Below are 22,109 nucleotides of genomic sequence, written 5' to 3' on the forward strand. Positions count from 1 at the left end.
TTTGATCTCAGTCTTGAAAACCTCACAAGTTATGTTTTAGAAGCTCAAAAAAAATACTTAGGTGTTGATATCAAGGGGTAGAACTGGTGTAGCAAAGTGATACCGGTCAGGTATGTTTTCAGTATTCTCTCACTGCTTCTTCCCACTGCCAATTGCCTAACAAGCCTTTTCTCTGCTGCTCCAGGGAATAATTTCTCCTCTGAAACTTTTCTTTATCTTTTTTCCCAGTCACAACTGATATTGTTTATATTCTGGTTCCTCAGAGCTCTATTCTGGACTTTCTAAGATAGTAAATAAATAAAGCCTTTCTTAGATCTTAATGTGCTACCCAACGTACTTTCATTTCAGCAGGAGTCTTTGGTGGTAATACGTTTCTTCCTCCTTGGAATGATTCTTAATAGGTATTTTTGCACTTTAATAGATTGCAGAGCCAGATATATTAGGAGAGCATAAAGACTAATTTGTGAGTCAGGTCAGAAAGATAGAAAATATTCTGTAGGAATATGGCAGGTGCAGGGAGGAGGATTAGACAGTGATGAAAGATTAAAAGCTTTTTCATAGACAGTAGTTAGAAATTTTAGGCATGTTTTTCAGCTTCACTTTTCTAAATAGAATGGGTTAAAATGCTTTTTTATTGTTTTTTTTATATGAAATTTATTGTCAAATTGGTTTCCGTATAACACCCAGTGCTCATCCCAACAGCTGCCCTCCTCAATGCCCATCACCCACTTTCCCCTCCCTCCCACCCCCTATCAACCCTCAGTTTATTCTCAGTTTTTAAGAGTCTCTTACGATTTGGCTTCCTCCCTCTCTAACTTTTTTTTCCCTTCCCCTTCCTCATTCTAATACCATATGAAACATATATATGATATTATAGCAGCCTCAAATTTAAAGAAAATATTTATGTCTAAAACAGAGTTGTAAACTTTTTTTAAAAATTTTTTTTATATTTATTTATTATTGAGAGACAGACACAGAGTGTGAGCAGGGGAGGGTTAGAGAGAGGGAGGAGACACAGAATCCGAAGTAGGCTCCAAGCTCTGAGCTGTCAGCACAGAGCCCAATGTGGGGCTCGAACTCACAAATTGCGAGATCATGACCTGAGCCGAAGTCGGTCGCCCAACCGACTGAACCACCCAGTCCCCCCTAAAGTTGTAAACTTTTTAAGTTCTTGTCATTGATGTACAGGCTTTTAAAAATACTGCATTCTTAATCTGTTTTTCAGTATGTAAATATGCTTGCCATAAGAAATGCTGTCTGAAAACCACAGCCAAGTGCTCTAAAAAGGTAAGAAATTATCACCTATGAGTAGTAAATAACAGATATATTGGTCTTTTCTACCTCATGAAAGTAAGCAAGTCCTCTTCAATGGTTTTATAGAGCAGTGGTTTTCAAACTTTTTGATCACAACTCACAGAAATACACTTTATGTCATGATCCAGCATACGTATATATATAGGGATAGGTATATAATTGGATTGATTTTCCTGGAACTATATTTACCTTTACTATTTGGGAGAGCTATTAAACTGGTTTCACAACTGACAGTTTATTAAAACACTGCTTTTAAAGGTTTTCCACTTCATTAAATGCTCATAACTCTTACTAGAAATTGTCTTGAAAGTGGTAGGCTATAGCTAAAGATTTTAACATTAACAGCAAGATTCACCAGCCCAGTTGGTGTTTTTACATAATTCAGCTTGGATACACAGAGATCTAAAAGGTATTAAACATGTACTCTGACACTTTATTTTAAAGGAAGCAATGATGTTTGATAGATTTCAGGCTTTTTTTGCTATATAATCACATTTTTTTTACTTATTAGTCACATATGGACAGTTGTAACAATACTATACAAATCTGAACTGTAATATAAATGTGTGTGTGTATTGTTTACAACCCAGGTGCAGTATTTGCATCTGTTCCAAATTAGTAGACAAATCATGGCAAGGTGTACAAAGAGAAATTTTATTCAAGGCTTAAAATACAATGAAGGTGGGACATTTGCTTTGAGCTTAGGTGGAATAGCTTGTGACAGACTATTACCCATGCCGAGAATAACTGAAAAAAGTGTTGCTGCACATCAGAGAGCTAGCTGCCCAGGAAAGTTGTGGACTTTGTTGAAATGTCAATCCTAGAGAGAAGATAATTGCATAGTAGTGAATCTGTGTCTGTGAGATGTTTTTCTCCTAGTAGGAATTTGTCAATTTTTGCTGTAGAACATGAAACCACAATTTCAGGCAGAGTTTTTAAGAGTCAGAGAAGTCAGCACAACTTTTAGGAATCTCATAGGGCAATGGAGGCAAAAGTTGGAATTTGGGTTTGCCAGGATCATGATCCAGGTGTAACCCTTGAACTCAGAGGTTTTTCCCTCAAGACATTCTCTGAATTCTTAAGCTATATGGGGTAAAAGGCTAAAAAGCTAAACTGGAAAAAAGATCAGAGTTTTCTGCAATTTCACACTGTTAAGGAAAAAAAATTGGAGTTCTGTGATCCACCTTCAGAGAGGGGCCCTACTGAATGTCCTACACTGGCACTGAGACCTCTGAAGAGCTGTACTCCCTCTCAGAAAGGGAGTGAGTCATTAATAGGCTGGACGTTATAAAAGCTGAAGACGAGCTTTAAGGCATTCTTGATTAGATTAAGATGATCTGTTCCTTAATTTGGCTACCCATCAGAGAGAATAGGGTGAACCCTCTCCAAAGAGACATAACATCATCCAACGTTTATACTTTATCTATATATAATAACAGATATTAAGAAATGAGACAGAGAAAAAAACACATAGACAATGTCAGTAGACTCACAGATGACTCAGTTACTGAATTTTCAGACCTGGACTTTAAAACCTTTTTTTTTTCAAATATGTTGAAATATAGATTAAAAAAAAATTTTTTTTTAATTTTTTTAACATTTATTTATTATTATTGAGAGAGAGAGAGAGAGAGAGAGAGAGACAGAGCACAAGCACGGGAGAGGCAGAGAGAGGAGGAAACAGAATCTGAAGCAGGCTCCAGGCTCTGAGCTGTCAGCACAGAGCCGACATGGGGCTCGAACTCACAAACCGCGAGATCATGACCTGTGCTGAAGTTGGCTGCTTAACCGACTGAGCCACCCAGGCACCCCGAAAATTTATTTTTTATCAATATCTGAAATATACATTTAAAAAAGAGGCAAATGGAGATTCTAAAAATAAAAAATGCAATTGGAATTATAAACTCAAAAGATGGGCTCAACAGCATATTGGTCATAGGAGAAGAGAAGATTGGTGAACTAAAAGATAGGTCAGTAGAAATCTATAAGTGCAGAGACCAAAAAAGAAGGGGGAAATACAAAGATAAACATGAGAAACATCTAGGAAAAGATGAAAGGTTCTTAAATGTGGGTAATTGGAGTCCAGGAAGAAAGGAAAGAGAATAAGGGAAAAGCAACATTTTAAGAGATAATGGCCAAGACATCAAGTCACAGGTTCATGAACCATTTTTAACCTAAAGCGGGATAAATACAGAGGAAGCCACACCAGATGGCCACTTCTCCAAATGAAAGGAAAAAAAATTCCTTAAAAGCAGTCTGAAAGGAAAAAATAAAAGCACTGCTAAAGCAGCAGTGAAAAAAAACTGACAACTGGCTTCTCAATAGAAATGATGGATGGAAGTCAAAAGACAGTGGCCTGGCATGTTTTGAGAGTTATAATAAAATGAAGCTAACTCAGAGTTTTGTACCTTGTGACAATAGCTTTCAAAAATGAAAATGGGGGCACCTTGTTGGCTCAGTCAGTTAAGCGTCTTGATTTTGGCTCAGGTCATGATCTCATGGTTCATGGATTGAGCCTCCTGTTGGGCTCTTTGCTGACAGTGCAGAGCCTGCTTGGGATCCTCTCTTATCCTCTCTCTCCCTGCTCCCCAACTCGTGCACGAGCACTCTCTCTCTCTCAAAATAAAGAAATAAACATTGAAAAAAAAAGTGAAAATGATGTGAAATTATTTCTAGACAAAGACTCAGAATATGTCACCAGCAGCCTTGCACTAAAAGAAATACTAAAGGAGGTACTCCAGGCAGAAGGAAAATGACATTGGATAGAAACAGAAACATAGGAAAGAATGAAGAAAAATGCAAAGAGTGAATAATATTTATAAATCTAAGTGAATATGACTAAAAATACAATAATGTCTTTTATAACACTTCAAATATATAGTTGACTCTTGAACAACAGGGGTTTGAACATCATGGGTCCACTTATTTGTGGATTTTTTTGATAAACACAGTTATGTAAATGCATTTTCCTTATGATTTTCTTTTTTTAAGTGTTTATTTAATTTGGATAGAGTGCACAAGCTAGGGAGGGGCAGAGAGAGAGGGAGTCAGAGAATCCCAAGCAGACTCCATGCTGTCAGCACAGAGCCCAATGCTGGGCTTGATCTCATGCATCATGAGATCATGACCTGAGCTGAAATCAAGAGTTAGACGCTTGGCCACCTGAGCCACCAAGGCACCCCTTCCTTATGATTTTCTTGATAACATTTTATTTTCTCTAGCAGTGTACTTCATTGTAAGAACACAATGTATAATACATATATAACATATAAAAATGTGTTGATTGACTGTTTATGTTATCAGTAAGGTTTCCAGTCAGCAATAGGCTATTAGTAATTAAATTTTAGAGGACTCAAAAGTTACATGCAGGTTTTTGGCTACATAGGAAATTGGTGCCCTTAATTCCTACATTGTTTGAAGGCCAACTATATAGAATTAAACTGCCTGACAATAATAACAACACAAAAGTTACTTGGGTAAACGGAATTAAACTATACTAAGGTCCCTGGGTTATCTGGGAAGTGGTTAAATGGTTCAAAATACATTAGACTTAAATATGTTATGGATATTTGTTTTAGTCTTTAACCACTAACAGAAAAGCAAATGAATATATGTCTTAAAAGCTAATAAAGATGGGAGAATGGAAAAACGAAAAATATTTGATCTAAACGAAGACCAGAGATGAGAGGAACAAACATAAATTAGATCAGAAAAGAAAATACATAGCAGATTGGTAGGTATAAGTCCAAATATTTTGGAGATTACATTAAATGTTAATAGGTAAGATACTTCCAGTTAGAAGACTAGGTTAAAACCAACTGAAAAATCAATGATATGCTGTTTACAAGCAACATTCTTAAATATAAAGATACAGAAAGGCTGAAAGCAAAAGGATAGATTTGTATGCAAAGACTAACAAATAGAAAGGTGGTGTACGTATACTAGTACTAAAGTGTATTTTAGGGCAAAAAACATTTCAGATGAAGATGTTTTGTAATGATAAAATGGTCATCCCATCAGGGAGATATAAAAATTCTAACCTTTTTTATTTTTTTAATATTTATTTTTGAGAGAAAGAGTGTGCACAAGTGGGGGAGGGGCAGACAGAGACAGAGACAGAGAATCTAAAGCAGGTTCCAGGCTCTGAGCTGTCAGCATAGAGCCTGATGCAGGGCTTGAACCCATGAACTGTGAGGTCATGACGTGAGCTGAAGTTGGACACTTAACTGACTCAGGCACCCCCAAAAATTCTAACATTAGGGGAGACTTGATATTATTGCTTTAATACCTAGAGACAAAAATTTAATAAGGGTGCAAATGATAGGAAAACAAGATGAAAAAACTTGACCTAGTTGATGTGTAATGAATCTTGCAGTCTTTTCAAGAGCACATGGGGCATTTGAGAAAAATTGATTATATGTTGGGTTATAAAGCAAGTCCCTACAAATTTCAAGAGGATTGAAAATGTTGAGAGTACATTTTTTGACCCAAGTGATATTAAGCTCTAAATCAACATAAAGATAACTAGATAGTCTTCAAGTACTTGGAAATTAAGCAATACTCTTATAAATTACAATAAAAATGAAAAAATATTTTGAACTAAATGATAAAGTATGACTAGGTACAAAAGTGTGGGTACAGCAAAAGTTGTGAGTAGAGGACTAATTATAGCTATTTTAAATGCATACAGTTAGAAAGGATGTAAAGAAAGAAATGATCTAAACTTCTATCTCTAGAAGATGGGGAAAAGTAACCTCAGCAAATTTAATCCAAAGGCAGTAGAAGGAAGATAATAAAGAGAAATAAATGAAATCAAATCTACAAAGCCAAATTTTAGCGCTTTGGAAATACTAAAACCATGGATAAACTCTTAACAAGAGGGATTAATAAAAAGAACTTCTAAAAAACAAATTGTCACCATAAAATAATTCATGTATCATTGCAGATACTGTATACATTAAAAAGGCCTTTAGTTAAAGGCTATTAATGGATACCTTGATGCTAACAAATTTGACAATTTATTTAAACTAAGAAAAATAGAAGATCTGAAGAATCATATCAATTAAAATCGAGTTAGTAATTGAAAATCTTCCCACAAAGAAATTCTGCGTCTGATCTTTGCTTAATTAACTACTTCCCAAAATTTAAAAAAGAAACAACACCAAATTTCTATAAATTCTGCCAGTGAATGGTGAAAGAGTGAATACTTCATAACTTTTCCCCCCAAACTGACTTACGAAGAAACCTTAAAGTCAAACCTTTAAGAAACCTTAAAGTCAAACATGAAGGGATATTACAATAAAGGACAATTGTAGGTCAGTCTATATCATAGCATAGATATAAAAAAATCTTAAACTATTAGCACTTAAATCTGTGTTAATGGCAAAAAATGAAAAAAAACCCTTTGTGATAAAGTTGGTTTTATTCTATGAATATAAAGTTGGTTTGTCATTCAAAAATCAAGTGATGTGAACTTCCTCTGAAGATGGTGGAGTAGGAAGATCCTAAGCTCACCTTATCCCATGGATACAACTAGATAACATCCACATCAGTGTAAATAACTCAGAAAATGACCCAAAGACTGGCAGAACGTGCTCTCCACAGCTAAAGGTAGAGAAGAGGCCACATCGAAGAGGGTAGGAAGAGAGGAACTGTGGTGGGATCTAAATGGACCCATAAGACTGTGTGAGAGAGAGGGACTCCATGGGCACACAGAGGGGAAGGACCTATGCCAGGCACCCCAGGCACAGGGTACTCACATGGGGAAGACAAATCTTCATGGCATGTGGCTTTGAAAACCAGAGGAACCTAACAATCAATGGGGCTTAACACCAGTAAATTTAAAAACCAGTGGGTTGGCTCTGGGAGAAGTGGGAGAGTAGAGCCCCCACCCTTAAAGAGACAGAAGAACAAACAGTCCTACTGAGATACAGCATAGAAGCAGCAGTTTGAAAAATGCATGGGGTGTATGGGAAGGATATTTATTTACTAATCTCAGAACATGTGCTGGAGAGGAAGGGATCTTTGTCAGACTTCTCCAAGAGCAGAAGAGCTGGTGGGTGCCATTTCCCTCTCTGCCCCCCAGCCTAGATATACAGGCTGCTATGAGAACCAGCACTGCAGCAACACTCTCCACTTAGCTTGCTGACAGCACATTCTGCCCCCATGTTCTCCTGCAGAAATGCCCCCTCTAGTACATCCTAGGTCAGAGCCCATCCAAAGTGGTGCCTTGAGCCTGGCAGTGTGCAAGCAACACTGACAGGGACCGGCACCACTCCAAAGTGACTCCTGCCTAAAGGAGAGTAGAAGATAACCACATACATCAGTACAGCTGCAGCCCAGCAGTGGGCTGAGGTCAGACATCAGGTCTGACTGTAGTCCCTGCCAACCAACGAAAATTTTTCAGGGGACAATACAAGGAAAGCAGCCTGTAGTTTGGTGCTACTGCATGTTTGGCCAACTCCTGGTCTGAATCAACTTAAGGCCAAGGTGGCCCTAGACTGGCCCACTAACAATACATGGGCCAAACCCTGCTCACAACAGGCAGTGAGAGCCATTGCAGATGAATGGACTGAAGGCAAACACGGCTTAGCTACAACAGCATGGTGCGTGCAACATACATAGGAAACACCCCTGAAACATCAGGTTCTGGTGAACAGGGGACATTGCTCTGTAGGCCATTACAGGACCTCTTCTTCATAAAGTCATCAATTTCAAGAGTGGGAGATGTAGCAGACTTTCTTAACACATAGGAACAGATGCAGAGAGACAAAATGAGGAGACAGAAGAATATGTCCCAAATGAAAGGACAGCAAGGGAGCTAAACAAAACAGAGATAAGTAATATGTCTGATAGGGAATTTAAAGTAATGGTCATAATGATACTGGATTTGAGATAAGAGTAGAGGAACTCAATATGACCCTCAACAAAGAGATAGAGAACATGAAAAAGAACCAATCAGAGATTAAGGACCCAATAACTAAAATTAAAAATAGATGGAATAGACCAGAAGAAGCAGAAGAACAGATCAGCAGAGGTCAGAGTAATGGAAAGCAGTCAAACTGAACAGGGGAGAGAAAAATACTATAATAAAAAATGAAAATAGACTATGGGAACTAAGCAATACTATCAAGTGCAATAACATTTCCACAATAGGGACCCTAGAAAGAAAAGAGAGAGAAAAGGGGCAGAAAATTTATTTGAAGAAATAACAGATGAAAACTTCCCTAATATGAAGAAGGAAACAAATCCAGATCCACAGAGAGCCCCAACAAAATCAACTCAAGGAGGTCCACATGAAGACACATAATAACTAAAATGGCCAAAAATATTGTTAATAGAGATAATTTTAAAAGCAGCAAGAGAAAAGAAAATAAATACATACAAGGGAAATCACTTAAGGCTAATAGCTGATTTTTCAGCAGAAACTTTGCAGGCCAGAAGAGAGTGGCATGATATATTGAAAATCCTGAAAAAACAAAAACCTGCAACCAAGAATACTCTATACAGCAAGGCTGTGATTCAGAATAGAAAGAGAGATAAAGAGTTTTCCGGACAAACAGAAATTAAAGGAATTCATCACTGCTAAACTAGCCCTATAAGAAATGTTAAAGGACAGAAATGTTTCCTTTCCTTTGTCTGGAAAGAAAGACCATAAATAGTAGGAATAAGAAAAATAGGAAAAGCAATAAAAATAAGTATATCTGTAAAAATCAGTCAAGGAACTGACAAAGTTAAAGGTATAAAATGTGACACCATATACCTAAAACATGGTGGGAAGGAGTGAGGAATAAAGTATGGGGTCAAACTTAAGTGACCACCAATTTAAAGATTGCTAAATGCATAAGATATTAAATATAAACCTAATGGTAACTACAAATCACAAACTGGTAGTAGATACCCAAAAAATAAAAGAGAAAGGAATCCAAGTATATCACTAAAGAAGGCCAGCAAATTGTGAGAAAAGAGAGCAAGGGACGAAAGGAACAGAGAACTACAAAACAACCATAAACAAGTAACAAAATGACAGTAAGTACCTACCTATCAGTATTTACTTAGAATGCAAATGGACTAAATGTTCCAATCAAAAGACATAGAGAGATGGAATGGATAAAAAAACAAGGCCCATTATATGTTTGCTACAACAGACTCATTTCAGACCTAGAAACACCTGCAGATTGAAAGTGAAAGGTAGAAAAGCATTTATCATGCAAATGGAAATGAAGAGCCAGGGTAGCAATAGTTATATTGGACAAAATAGACTTTAAAACAAAGACTGTTAACAAGAGACAAAGAAGTACACTATATAATCATAAAGGGAACAGTCCAACAAGAGGGTATGATAATTATAGGGGTGCCTGGGTGGCTCAGTGGTTAAGCATCTGACTTTGGCTCAGGTCATGATCTCATGGTTTGTGAGTTCAAGCTCTGCGTTGGGCTCTTTGCTGACAGCTCAGAACATGCAGCCTGTTTCAGATTCTATGTCTTCCTCTCTCTCTGCCCCTCCCCCACTTGTGCTCTGTCTTTCTCTGTCAAAAATAAACATTAAAAAAATTAAAAACGAAGATATAACAATTGTATATATTTCTGCGCCTTTCTACATAAAGTAGTTGATAACAACCATAAATGAAGTAACTGATAGTAATACAATAATAGGGGACTTTAACAACCCATTATATTAAGGGATAGATCATACAAACAGAAAATCAACAAGGAAACAGTGACTTTGAATGACACACCAGACCAGATGGATCTAAAAGATACATTCAGAACATTCTATCCTAAAACAGAAGAACACATATTCTTTTTTTTTTTTTACACATATTCTTTTCAAGTGCACATGGAGAATTCTGCAGAATAGGTTACATATTAGACCATAAAAAAAGTCTCAACAGATTCAGAAAGATTGAAGTCATACCATGCATCTTTTCTGACTACAATGCTATGAAACTAGGAATCAACAACAACAAAAAATCTGGAAAGAATACAAATACATGGAGGTCAAATAACATGCCATTAAATGATGAATGAGTCAACCAAGAAATGAAAGAGGAAATCAGAAAAACTCATGGATATAAATGAAAATGAAAACACAACAGTCCAAAATCCTTGGGATGCAGCAAAAGCTTTCTAAGAGGGAGGTTTTGAGCAGTACAGGCCTACCTCAAGAAACAAGAAACATCTCAAATAAACAACGTAACCTTATACCTAGGAGAGCTAGAAAAGAACAAACAAAACCCAAAACTAGTAGAAGGAAAGAAGTAAAGATTAGAGCAGATAAAATGAAATAGAAACTAAGAAGACAGCAGAACAGATGAATGCAACTGGGACCTGGTTCTTTGAAAAGATCTAAAAATTGATAAACTGTTAGCAAGACTCCAGAAGAAAGGACTCAAACAAAATCAGAAGTGAATAACCACTGACACCATAGAAATACAAAGGATTATAAGAAAATATTATGAAAAATTATATGCCAACAATTTGGGCAATCTAGAAGAAATGGATAAATATATAACCTCCCCAAACTGAGTCAGGAAGAAATGGAAAATTTGAACAGACCAGTTAGCAACAATGAAATTGAGTCAGTAATTAAGAAAAAAAACAACAACAAAAAACAAACAAAACCCTCCCAACAAACAAGTCCAGGACCAGACAGCTTCATGGGTGAAATCTAACATCTAAAAAATAATTAATACCTATTCTTCTCAAACTGTTCTAAACAAGAAAAAGGAAAGCTTTCAAACTCATTCTATTAGGCCAGCAATACCCTGAATCAAAACCAGATAAAGACAGTACAGGAAAAGAGAACTACAGGTCAATATCTCTGATAAATATAGATGCAAAATCTCAACAAAATATTAACAAAGCAAATTCAGCAGTATATTAAAAAAATCATTTGCCATGATTAAGTGGGATTTATTCCTGGGATGCAGGAGTGGTTCAATTTTTGTAAATCAATTAATGTGATACATCACATCAAGAAAAAGTATAAAAAGTATGTGACCATTGCAACAGATGCAGAAAAAGAGTTTACTGAAGTTATACCATCCATTCATGATAAAGACCCACAACAAAGTAGGCTTAGAAGGAACATACCTCAACATAATCAAGGCCATATATGAAAAATCTATAGCTAACTTCATAGTCAATGGGGAAAAACAGAGCTTTCCCCCTAAGGTCAGGAAGAAGACAAAAATGTCTACTCTCACCACTTTTATTCAACATAGTATTGGAAGTTTCAACCACAGCAGTCAGACAGATATGGAAATAAAAGGTATGGAAATTGCTAAGGAAGAGATAAAACTTTCACCATTTGCAGATGACATGATACCATATATAAAAAAACTAAAGAGTCCACCAAAAAGATACTGCTAAATAAATTCAGTAGGATTGCAGAATACAAAATCAATCTATGGAAATCCACTGCATTTCTATACACTAAGTAGCAGAAAGAGAAATTAAGAAAATATTCCCATTTAGAATTCTACCAAAAATGATAAAATATCTTGGAATAAACTTAACCAGAGAAGTGAAAGTCCTGTACTCTATAAACTGTAAAACAATGATGAAAGAAATTGAAGATGACACAAACAAATGGAAAGATATTCCATTTTCACGGATTACAAGAACAAGTTTCGTTAAAATGTCCGTACTACCCAAAGCAATCTACTGGATTTAATGCAATCCCTATTAAAATGCCAGCAGCATTTTTCATAGAACTAGGACAAATAATCTTTTTTAAAAATTTATTTATATTTTGAGAGAGAGAGAGAGAGAGAGAGTGAGTTGGGGAGGGACAGAGCAAGAGAGTGAGAGAATCCTAAGCAGGCTCCACACTGTCAGCACAGAGCCCAATGCAGGGCTCGAACTCATGAACCATGAGATCATGACCTGAGAGCCAAAATCAAGAGTTGGATGCTTAACCAACTGAACCACCCAGCCACCCCACGACCAAGTTAGAAAAAGAGAATGATGCAAGAGAAGGAAAAGAGAAGAGATTTATAAAAAAAGATCTGAGTCTCAGAGATAATACCTGGCATTTTTATCTTCTGTGAATTACTTCAAATAGTCTTCAGGATAAGCTGTTCTTTTACAGTCATGTAAACTGTAGTTAGTAGGATTATGATGTCAGATACACTATTTTTTTTAAATGTTTATTTATATTTGAGAGAGGGAGAAAGAGCATGAGTGAGGGAGGGGCAGAGAGAGAGAAAGAGACTCTGAAGCAGGCTCCAGGTTCTGAGCTGACACAGGGCACAAACTCCTGGACCATGAGATCATGACCTTAAGCTGAAGTAGGAAGCTTAACTGACTGAGCCACCCAGGTGCCCACAGATACACTAATTAAAGTAAGAAAGAGCTTGAACACTAATCATGGGTCAGTCTGTGTGTGCTTCTGCCTTTGGCTATGATATTATTCAGTTAAACTTCCCTGAAGTTGGGGCGCCTGGGTGGCTCAGTCGGTTAAGCGTCCGACTTCGGCTCAGGTCATGATCTCGCGGTCCGTGAGTTCGAGCCCCGCGTCGGGCTCTGTGCTGACCGCTCAGAGCCTGGAGCCTGTTTCAGATTCTGTGTCTCCCTCTCTCTCTGACCCTCCCCCGTTCATGCTCTCTCTCTCTCTCAAAAATAAATAAACGTTAAAAAAAATTAAAAAAAAAAAACTTCCCTGAAGTTTACATAAACATTGAAGCATTGTTAAGCCTCAGAAATTACTGGCAGCTCTAATTCATATCTAATCAGACTTTCTATTGGTGCTTGGTAAATGTTTAGCACACAAAGTCTATTCCCTTTCTCCTTTGTCCAAATCCCAACTTTATGTGAAGAACTTTTTAATAGGAAGGGGAACAGTAGCCTGTTGCCACTGTCTTCATTCTCTACCCCATTATATTTTGAGGGGATTCGTAGTGGTAGAGGATTGAAAAGTACATCTCACTTGATATATATTGTCAGTGTTAACCAGAATTCCCTTTCCCTCCAACTCCTATAACTGTGTTCATGAAACTTCAGGGAAATAAAAAGTAGTTCCTCTTAAGTAACTGGTTAAATATGTTTAAAGATGTTTGAATGTATTTGGAAACAGAAAATTATCTTCCATTTAGTATGATCCAGAGCTGTCATCTCGACAATTTGGGGTTGAATTGTCCCGTTTGACCAGTGAAGAACGAACTGTTCCTTTAGTGGTGGAAAAGCTCATAAACTACATTGAAATGCATGGACTGTACACAGAAGGTATTTACCGAAAGTCTGGTTCAACTAATAAAATCAAGGAGCTCCGACAGGGTCTAGATACAGGTAAGATAGTGCTCTCCAAATCAAGACCACATGCTTTTATTTAAATAGGTCATTTTACACTCTTAAAGTTTTCATTACATGTTGCCTTTTTTTCTCGTAGCCAAAAGAATGCAATCTTTTCTGTGGTGCTTATTCATTTTGTGGCTTTCTAAAGAACCTTTGTTTTTATGTGGTCAGCTCAGCAAACACATATTGAGTGTTTCATTTCTACAAGGCATTATTAGGTACTTCAGACAGATCTCATTTAATCTTAACAATTTGGTATGGTCATGATATCTGTAATTTACAAAGAAGAAAATAATTTAAAGAAAATTACATAATGATGTGTTGATGATGATGTAGAGCAGTGTGCCAATGTTTTTATTCTAATCTTCACAACAGTCCTGTGATTTAGGGATTATTATCCTACTTAAAGAAACTGAGGCTTACAGAGGATCTTGCCCAAAGACTCACCACCAATACGTGATCAAGCTGGGATTTAACCCCAGATGTTCTGAATTCATAATCTAAACTATCGCCTATTAGTCTGTTATTTTGACTCCCAAGTGTGCTGTTTCTGATGCATGTTCTCACCTTCCTATATTGATGACATAATTATTTAGTGGATTAAACATGTACCTGTGTAGAACTGTAGCTTCAGCCCCGGAATATATCAGGAGTTTGACTTTGGTTTCATTGTCAACTTCTACTTTTTATCACTATTGGGAAGGAATAGATCATTTTGAATCAAACATAGGTACAAAGCTTGTCTCTGTGTCTCCAGGAACCTATCTACATGCTTTTTCTTTCTAGTTGTTTTGTTTTGTTGTTGTTGTTGTTTTAATGAGCAAATCAGGGAGAAATTAGTATGGAAATAACAGAAAATGTTTGGTAAAACTCAAGCAGGAACTTCTGCCTACCAGAGACTCCATCTACTCCAGTTTAAAGGCAGTTTCCAACTTGTGTCTTGCACCTTGGGTCAGCACAAATGAAAAATCATTCATCCTATATCCTCCCAATCATTTCCTTTGTATAACCTTTGGGAGTTTATAAGTGAAACAGAGTAAAGATATGTCCTTTACATTTCCTAAGTTCAGTTATTGCTGTCCTTTCATCTTTAAAAATGACTTAACATTAGCCTTATTTTTAGAAAATGTCTTCTGGGCCTTTTCCCCATGTGTCATCCAAAGCATTGCTAAGGAAAGTGTGGCTCACAGACCAATCTACAAGATAAGTACAAAAACTGAGTGTAAGCATTTAGAAATACTTATAACAGTATTTAACAGAGCTTTGACATGAAAGCATATGATCTTTTATTTTACTTATTTAGCAGTCTACAACAGATTTGGAAAACAAACAAAAAGCTGTTCCTTTACCACTGTTAGAAGTGCTTTTCTAGAGCAAACAATTAGATTGTAGAAGGTATTAGTTCAATTAAGAACATGAAGGCTTCCTTGGTGATGATAGTTTCTAAAGTGAATTATTTTAATTTCTTTGCATGTTTTGGCTTTGTTATCTAACTCTTGTCTATAAACAGATGCTGAGAATGTAAACCTGGATGACTATAACATACATGTCATTGCAAGTGTATTCAAACAATGGCTTCGTGATTTGCCCAATCCACTCATGACCTTTGAGCTCTATGAGGAATTTCTTCGAGCTATGGGTAAGCACAGGCTTCCTGGATTCCACGGAAGGGCTATACTTGGGAAAGGAATGCTATCTTCATTATAGATTTATTTAGTCATCCTCTAGTGGTTTAGTCCATATAGGTCCAAAACTAAGCTTTTGACAGTCAATACAGAACTGCCACTGTATTCTCACCTATTCATTTGTTGATTTTTGAGAGCTTCATTAAAATGTCAGGATCCCAAAAGTTTTCTGAGTAAGTCAGCTAGTTGCTTCTCACAAAGAGATTGACAGACTAAGATTACAAATTATAAACACATTAGAAAACTAAATAGATTTAAGGGCCAGCTTATATTCATTTAAATTGTGAATCTAGGCAAGATCTCTGCTATCTATTTTATGCCAGGCCTACTAGATGATGGAGTTTAGTTTTTCAGCACTACAGGTATGTAGGGTGTTGCTGAAGGCCTGCCTAGACGTGTTTAGGCCCTGAGGCATTACTCCTCAAATTCCTATAAGACCAATTTATAAATTACATGGCAATTAATTAATTTTAATGGGGGAATCCACCTGCCACAAAATGCCTAATAAACTAGGCCGTCTCTTTCCCCTTGCTGTAATAAGGATGACTGGGATATAGATTAAAACCAGGAGACTGCTTAGTGAATATAGAATTCAAGCAAAGGAAGATTAGTAGTAACTGTGAGTTGCTCGTTTTCTGTCATACAGGTACAACTGTCTCTCCTAAAACTTTAAAATTTAGAGCCAGGCTGCCCTGCTTCTATCTGTTCAGGAGGAAGATACAGCATATAAGAGGGCGTATTCAATTTTATTTGCTGTCCTTAATCTTTCTAGGCCTTCAGGAGAGGAAAGAAACAATCCGTGGTGTATACTCTGTGATTGACCAGCTCTCTCGAACTCATCTCAATACACTGGAACGCCTCATCTTTCATCTAGTCAGGTAATTTCAAGGAGCAAGGAAAGATATGATAGTTTGGGGTTTTTTTTTTTTTTTTTTTGATTCTTTTAAATGAGGGAAGAACTCCTTCATTTGGAAAACTGACAGATCTTTTTTTTCCTATTTATAAAGTCAGCGACTCAAACAGGGGCTTACAGTTCCTTGGAGCAGAAAGCCTCAGCTGAGTTGGACTGCATGACAGGTGCTTCTCTGCCCTGTTTGAGCCATGTAACAACTTCAGCCTCATGGTGGCACTATGTAGCCTAGCCTGTTATCTCATTCCTGAACTAGGAAGCAGACATAACCTAATTCAAAGGAGGTGGGTTCAAATGGTGCTTGAGAATTGACTGACCAGAGACTTCAGGAGTGGTCTCTCTTCTCTGAGTATAAGTATCTGCAGTAGTTGGGTAGAAAGTTATGTTTATTTTTATTAGATAAATATCTGGTAAATACTAGATAAATGTTAGATGAATATCTAATATGACTATCTGAAAATGCCTTAAAGTCTCTGCTGTGCATTCTTCAGACACGTTTATCAGGTGTATGGCAGTGGGTCAGAAATTTCCCTTGATAAGCTATCTGCTAGCCTATATTGCTTCAAGTAAGGGACAGAGTGAAAGTGCATTAAAAAAAAAAAAAGTATATTTTCCAGAGGCAAAGGAATAGCTTTGGGAAAAGTCTACAAGTATCTTCTTTCAACTGATATGTATATCCTTCCAGTACTATGTGCTTGATATCATACGTCATCTTTTTCTCATATCCTCTGCCTGTGTCCTTACTATTTACTCTTTTTTTCTGAACTTCACTTGGTTTTTTTATTCCTTAGGATTGCTCTACAGGAAGAAACTAATCGAATGTCTGCTAATGCTTTAGCCATTGTGTTCGCACCCTGCATTCTCCGCTGCCCTGATACCATTGACCCACTACAAAGTGTGCAGGACATCAGTAAGACTACCACGTAAGGCCTGTTGTTAACACCTCCACAAGACCCCAGAAACTTCTGCGTCAGTGTAGCCACTTTATCCAGATATCGAACATAGTGAATGATTTCTTAAGTTCAGATGTTTTTAAGAAGGTTGTTAGACACCATTGGGTTTTCTTACGCTGAAGATGAACATTTTTTTTAGATTCTATTCAACTGAACACGATTTGTTTTGAAGGATCTTTTTAAATTTAGCTTTTCTTTAGCAATGCTTGTAATCTCTAAAAATATTTTAGAATTTCATTTTACCAAATTATGTATACTTTGTATCTTCCCATAATTAGTCTAACTGGCTCCGAATCCCTTTGGCCTTAGTACTTCAGTATTTCTGCATTTTACTTTAACCTTTTTCGGTGGGCCTCTGGTTTCCTTCTAGATTGATGGTTCTTAACCTTGACTGCAAAAAGAGCTTTAAAAAAAATCCTGGTGTTTTTGTCCCATCCTAGAGAGTCTAATTTAATTGGTCTGGGGTATGGCCTGGGCTTTGCAACATATAGTCACTCCTCGGGTGGGTACTGAAGTACAGCCAACGTTGTGGACCACCATTATATAAACCTTGTCATAGAGCTCATAAAGTAAGGAATGTTGATTTTTCTTTCATTCTCCAACCATCTGCCACATTTAGCTGGAAAGCAGTCTGTGGATACTACACTTTATTTGACTTACTTCAGCTCCTAACAGTTTTCTCTTTTTCCTCCTGTTTCAGCTGTGTGGAGCTGATTGTTGTGGAACAAATGAATAAATACAAGGCTCGTCTCAAAGACATCAGTAGCCTGGAATTTGCTGAGAATAAGGCAAAGACCAGGCTGTCTCTGATTCGTAGATCAATGGTAAGATACAAGATGTGGAATCACAGGGGAAAATGGGAGCATTCCTGGGGCTTTAAGTGTGCATTTATAGTGTAAAGAGAGATTATTCTCCAAATCTTTTTCACATGGAATGGGTAAAAAGAAACCACTTTAACTCAGGGTAATATAGATGCCTCATGTTTGATATTTTAGCCCTCTTTAGTAATATGTACAGAATATATATAGTTAAATGTGTAGAAGTTTTTAAGTCAAGTATTTGGGTAAAATGCTGGTGGTTTAATAATCTGTCCTGTTTTCTTTTCCTGTCCTTTCTGTGAAAATTTAACCTATCCTAATTTTTTTCTCTACTTCGTTCCACCATCTGTTCCCACCCTCAACCATGTCACCTTTGATGTTCCTGTTAATACTTGTGTGATGTAGAGAACTTAATCATTTGCAAGAATGTGATTCATAAGGAAATGGAATTCCATCTATGAGTCTACTATTCTCAAATAAAGATTTCTTTAAGGATTTATTATTAGGTTTTGAGAAAAGCCTGGCAAAAATTTAATTTGTTTTCTCCATTTGCCTACTTTTCTGTTTAATATCTTCCTTTGTAACCAGTGACCTATAGATAGACAACTTCAGTTCTCACTGACCAGTAATCAGTAGGATCTGGGTAACTGGGATACTACTGCTGCATTAAAGTCCTATCATTTGCTACCATTCCCCTCAGCTGTAAAACAGAATTGTAGCAATGAAGACCCAGTCAGATTCCCAGTAAATCTCTAAAGGGAAGCAGGCTTCCCTGTCATCATGCCCGTGCTTTTCCAGGAGCCCAGCAATACTTCATCTATAGCTTCATGATTTATACTTAGATTAACATTAAAATAACTCTGTTTCTTTCTTTAGTGCTTAAACTGCCTGGCCCTGGCACAGAATAAGTCCTAACAAATATGTCTGTTGATTTAAATTAGTGAAGGGTCTTCTCTAAAAATAAGTACAAACATAGACCGTTTCCAGGCAGTCAAGTTACTAAAGAAAGTTAATTGTAGGACACTATCTAAATCTTTTCCCTAGAAAATGAAAACAGAAACACTATTAAAAAGTGAAACCCTTTCTGGTAGTCTGAATTTTCAGGAGCTCAGTTCTAGGATGCCCAATTTAGCAGTTCCCATCTAAGAAGGATGGGGAGAGACCTTTTACTCTAAAACTGCTTTTCAAAGCAGCTAGACAAGCTGTGCTTTTTTTCCCCTGATGCTGCAGAAGACAGATATATTCAGTCCATTGAAAGATTAAACCTTCTCTTTTAATGGGGCAATGACATGTACATTCTAACCTTCTGCTTTCCTTTTCATGTCCTTCCTAATCCAGAAACCTGTACTAATTGCAGTTAGATTTATGAGCATTACCCGCAATTCAGTCTCGGTATGTATTAATATTACAATGTGTCATAGCCACTTTACATTATTGTCTACCATCCATCCAGAGTTGTTCTGCTCTGTCTATCATCCATGCCTGTCCACCTTCCATGTACAGCCCCAGTTCAGGTCCCACTTCCTGACCAGCCTTCACTTGTTTTTCTCTTACTCTTTTTCTTTAGAACCTTCCCTTTTCTTCCTTTGTATCATGCAGCTGAACAGTGTCCATTTATAATATACTGGTTTTGCTCTTTGTCAGATAAGCCTCTTTGTAGATTTCTTCTTTGGTTGGATCATTAAAAGGTAACATTGAAAGCGGCTTTGAGGTATCAAATTAATTTCTGAAGAACTTTGTTCTCATTGGTCCCCTTCACTTCATTACTTGAAATACCTATTACTACTACTAGCATCCTCCATCATTAGTAATGCTTATTTGTCCATTCATATCTGTGACTTTAATGGTGACTTCCCAGATATAGAATAATAGCTCTCATCTGCTTAGCATTTTTCAGACAGAGCAGCAAGCAAATGGTAGTGAAAAAATTGACAGACTGGTTTTAGACTTCATAGTATAAATATCATAGTATAATAGAGCTCATACCAGGATTTCATTTATTATACAAAAAAAGGAAAGGAGAGATGGAAAGCTAAAAACACCAGTATATGTGGAAACTAACTTTAGAGGCTATCCATCTGTGGTTAACTAGTTCATTGAGGATCTCAATTTGCTGGGATGTAAACACCGATCAGTTTTGCTTTTTACCTAGTAACTGCCTGCCAACTCTACCATGTCTGACTCCCCTTTCTGATTGGATGTCAACTGCCTTCACAGTGTCTTGTCACTATTCTGCAATTTTTAAACACTCTTGTCTCATGGCAGTATTTAAGAATCAGTTTTCTCCATATTATAACTTGAGTCACAGACTTGATTCAGTTACTCCTTTCATTTTCTCTCAGGCAAACTAGACCTTAATCTGGGGCTGAAAACTTTTGGGGTGGGTAAGTAGGTTCCTTTTATTACACATGTCGGCCGTCCCTTTTTCTTGTGGTTTTTCTTCCTCTAGTGGTGAAACTGGGAGGAGTGATACCGGGGGCAAAATCCTACATGATATCCCACTGTTGAGGTGGCAGTCCTCTTTCTTGGTGGTTCAGCACTGCTGTTCTAGCTCATTGTCAATAGCCTAAATGTAGGTGAGTGGGAACTTCCATTTATCCTGCTAACAGATCAGTCCTATCCCATGTTTACAGGCATTGGCAATCCCTTGGAAGATTTGGTTACATCTTTGGACTAAACCTACTAATGGCATTCACACCATGGGACTCTGTATGTCTTTTTTTGCCTCAGGACATTACAATCAAATCTACCTCCCAGTACCAGTTCTAGGGCCTACAGGCACATTAGGGGAAAGGTTACATTTTTCATACCTCTTGGAACCAGGTTCCAGGAACCAGGTCATTGTCTTTCCTGTCTTACTATCTCTCACTTCCCCCACCATACTCTCTCCTTATTTCTCTTTTCCCTTATGTATATAACAGAGGGGTAAATCAGTAAGTCTTTTGCCTATACAAATAACCAAATAGGGAATGAAATACCAGTCTGACTTTCTTTTAGATGACGATGATTCTTTCCCTCTGGATTTAAATATGACAACTTCTTTTTTCTCCAAAGAGGAAAGGAATGTCCTATTTTCAGAAACTCTGTGTTCCCCTTAAAGTCTAGTAATCCTCTTTTCTTTTCAGCCTTTTTAGATTTACATTGAGGGAAGGTGTTAGGATATTGATGGTAGGAGCTGTCTCAATAAATTGGTATCTCTCAGTTAAACCCTTAGAGAAGAGTCTGGTACCAACTATGGTTGGCTTCTTAAGCTAGTAGATGGAATACTTCATTATCCTCAGCTTTGGGCCTTAGCCACAATTTTGAAACAGGAAGAAAAATGCAATGTACTATTGCATTTGCATTTAGCTGTAGTAAAGCCTGTATATAGGCCCAGTTCTTAAGAGTATGACTGTGTCGAGGGCATATTTGGTATTTAGTAAGTATCCATGGAATTGAATCTAAGAATTAAATCTAGGGGAGATAGCAGTGAGTTTTTAGGATAACCACTACAAATAGACTAATCAAACTCAATAGTGTTCATTATTCATAGATGAAAAAAATTACTATTCCATAATTAAATATAGTAGTGACTTTTCTGAAATGAAGAGTGAAATATATTTATGAAACGTATGTTGTATTATTGCCAATGTGAACAGTCATTTTGAGTTGGGTGTTGAAAGATGAATAATAATTTAACAAATGGAGAAAATGAGGGGAAAAGAGAATTCGAGAAGGAAAGAAGCATGAAGCAACAATCTGTGAATAATAACTACCTTGTATAGCTAGAGCTGGGGCAGGTGGTGTGGAAGTGGCAGAATAATTTGGAAAGTAGATTGGAACCAGATGTGCAACATTAAGAATTTTTAATTTCTGGGGTGCCTGGGTGGCTCAGTTGGCTAAGCGTCCAACCTCGGCTCAGGTCATGATCTCACGGTTTGTGGGTTTGAGGCCCGCATCAGGCTCTGTGCCAACAGCTCAGAGCCTGGAGCCTACTTTGGATTCTGTCTGCCTCTCTCTTTGTCACTCCCCTGCTCGTGCTCTGTCTCTCTCTCTCTCTCAAAAATAAATAAACATTAAAAAACAATTTTTTTAAAATTTCTTGGGCGCCTGGGTGGCTCAGTTGGTTAAGCATCTGACTCTTGATTTTGGT

At 37.1% G+C, this 22,109-nt stretch overlaps 1 protein-coding gene across 15 annotated transcripts in view; it reads left to right on the forward strand.

Annotated features, from left to right (window-relative positions):
• Positions 1-22,109, forward strand: part of MYO9A (myosin IXA) — a 281,021-nt gene that overhangs the window by 217,126 nt on the left and 41,786 nt on the right. For 12 of the 15 annotated variants that reach the window (XM_053223780.1, XM_053223782.1, XM_053223778.1 and 9 more), the window contains 7 exons: positions 1,226-1,287; positions 13,413-13,605; positions 15,122-15,250; positions 16,069-16,174; positions 16,998-17,129; positions 17,860-17,983; positions 19,316-19,369. In XM_053223780.1, coding sequence (XP_053079755.1) covers positions 1,226-1,287; positions 13,413-13,605; positions 15,122-15,250; positions 16,069-16,174; positions 16,998-17,129; positions 17,860-17,983; positions 19,316-19,369 — 800 coding nt within the window. The remainder of the gene's footprint in view (positions 1-1,225; positions 1,288-13,412; positions 13,606-15,121; positions 15,251-16,068; positions 16,175-16,997; positions 17,130-17,859; positions 17,984-19,315; positions 19,370-22,109) is intronic. The other 3 variants (XM_053223786.1, XM_053223790.1, XM_053223791.1) reach the window with 1 other exon arrangement.

Source organism: Acinonyx jubatus, chromosome B3, assembly GCF_027475565.1.
Source record: "Acinonyx jubatus isolate Ajub_Pintada_27869175 chromosome B3, VMU_Ajub_asm_v1.0, whole genome shotgun sequence".
NCBI lineage: Eukaryota > Metazoa > Chordata > Mammalia > Carnivora > Felidae > Acinonyx > Acinonyx jubatus.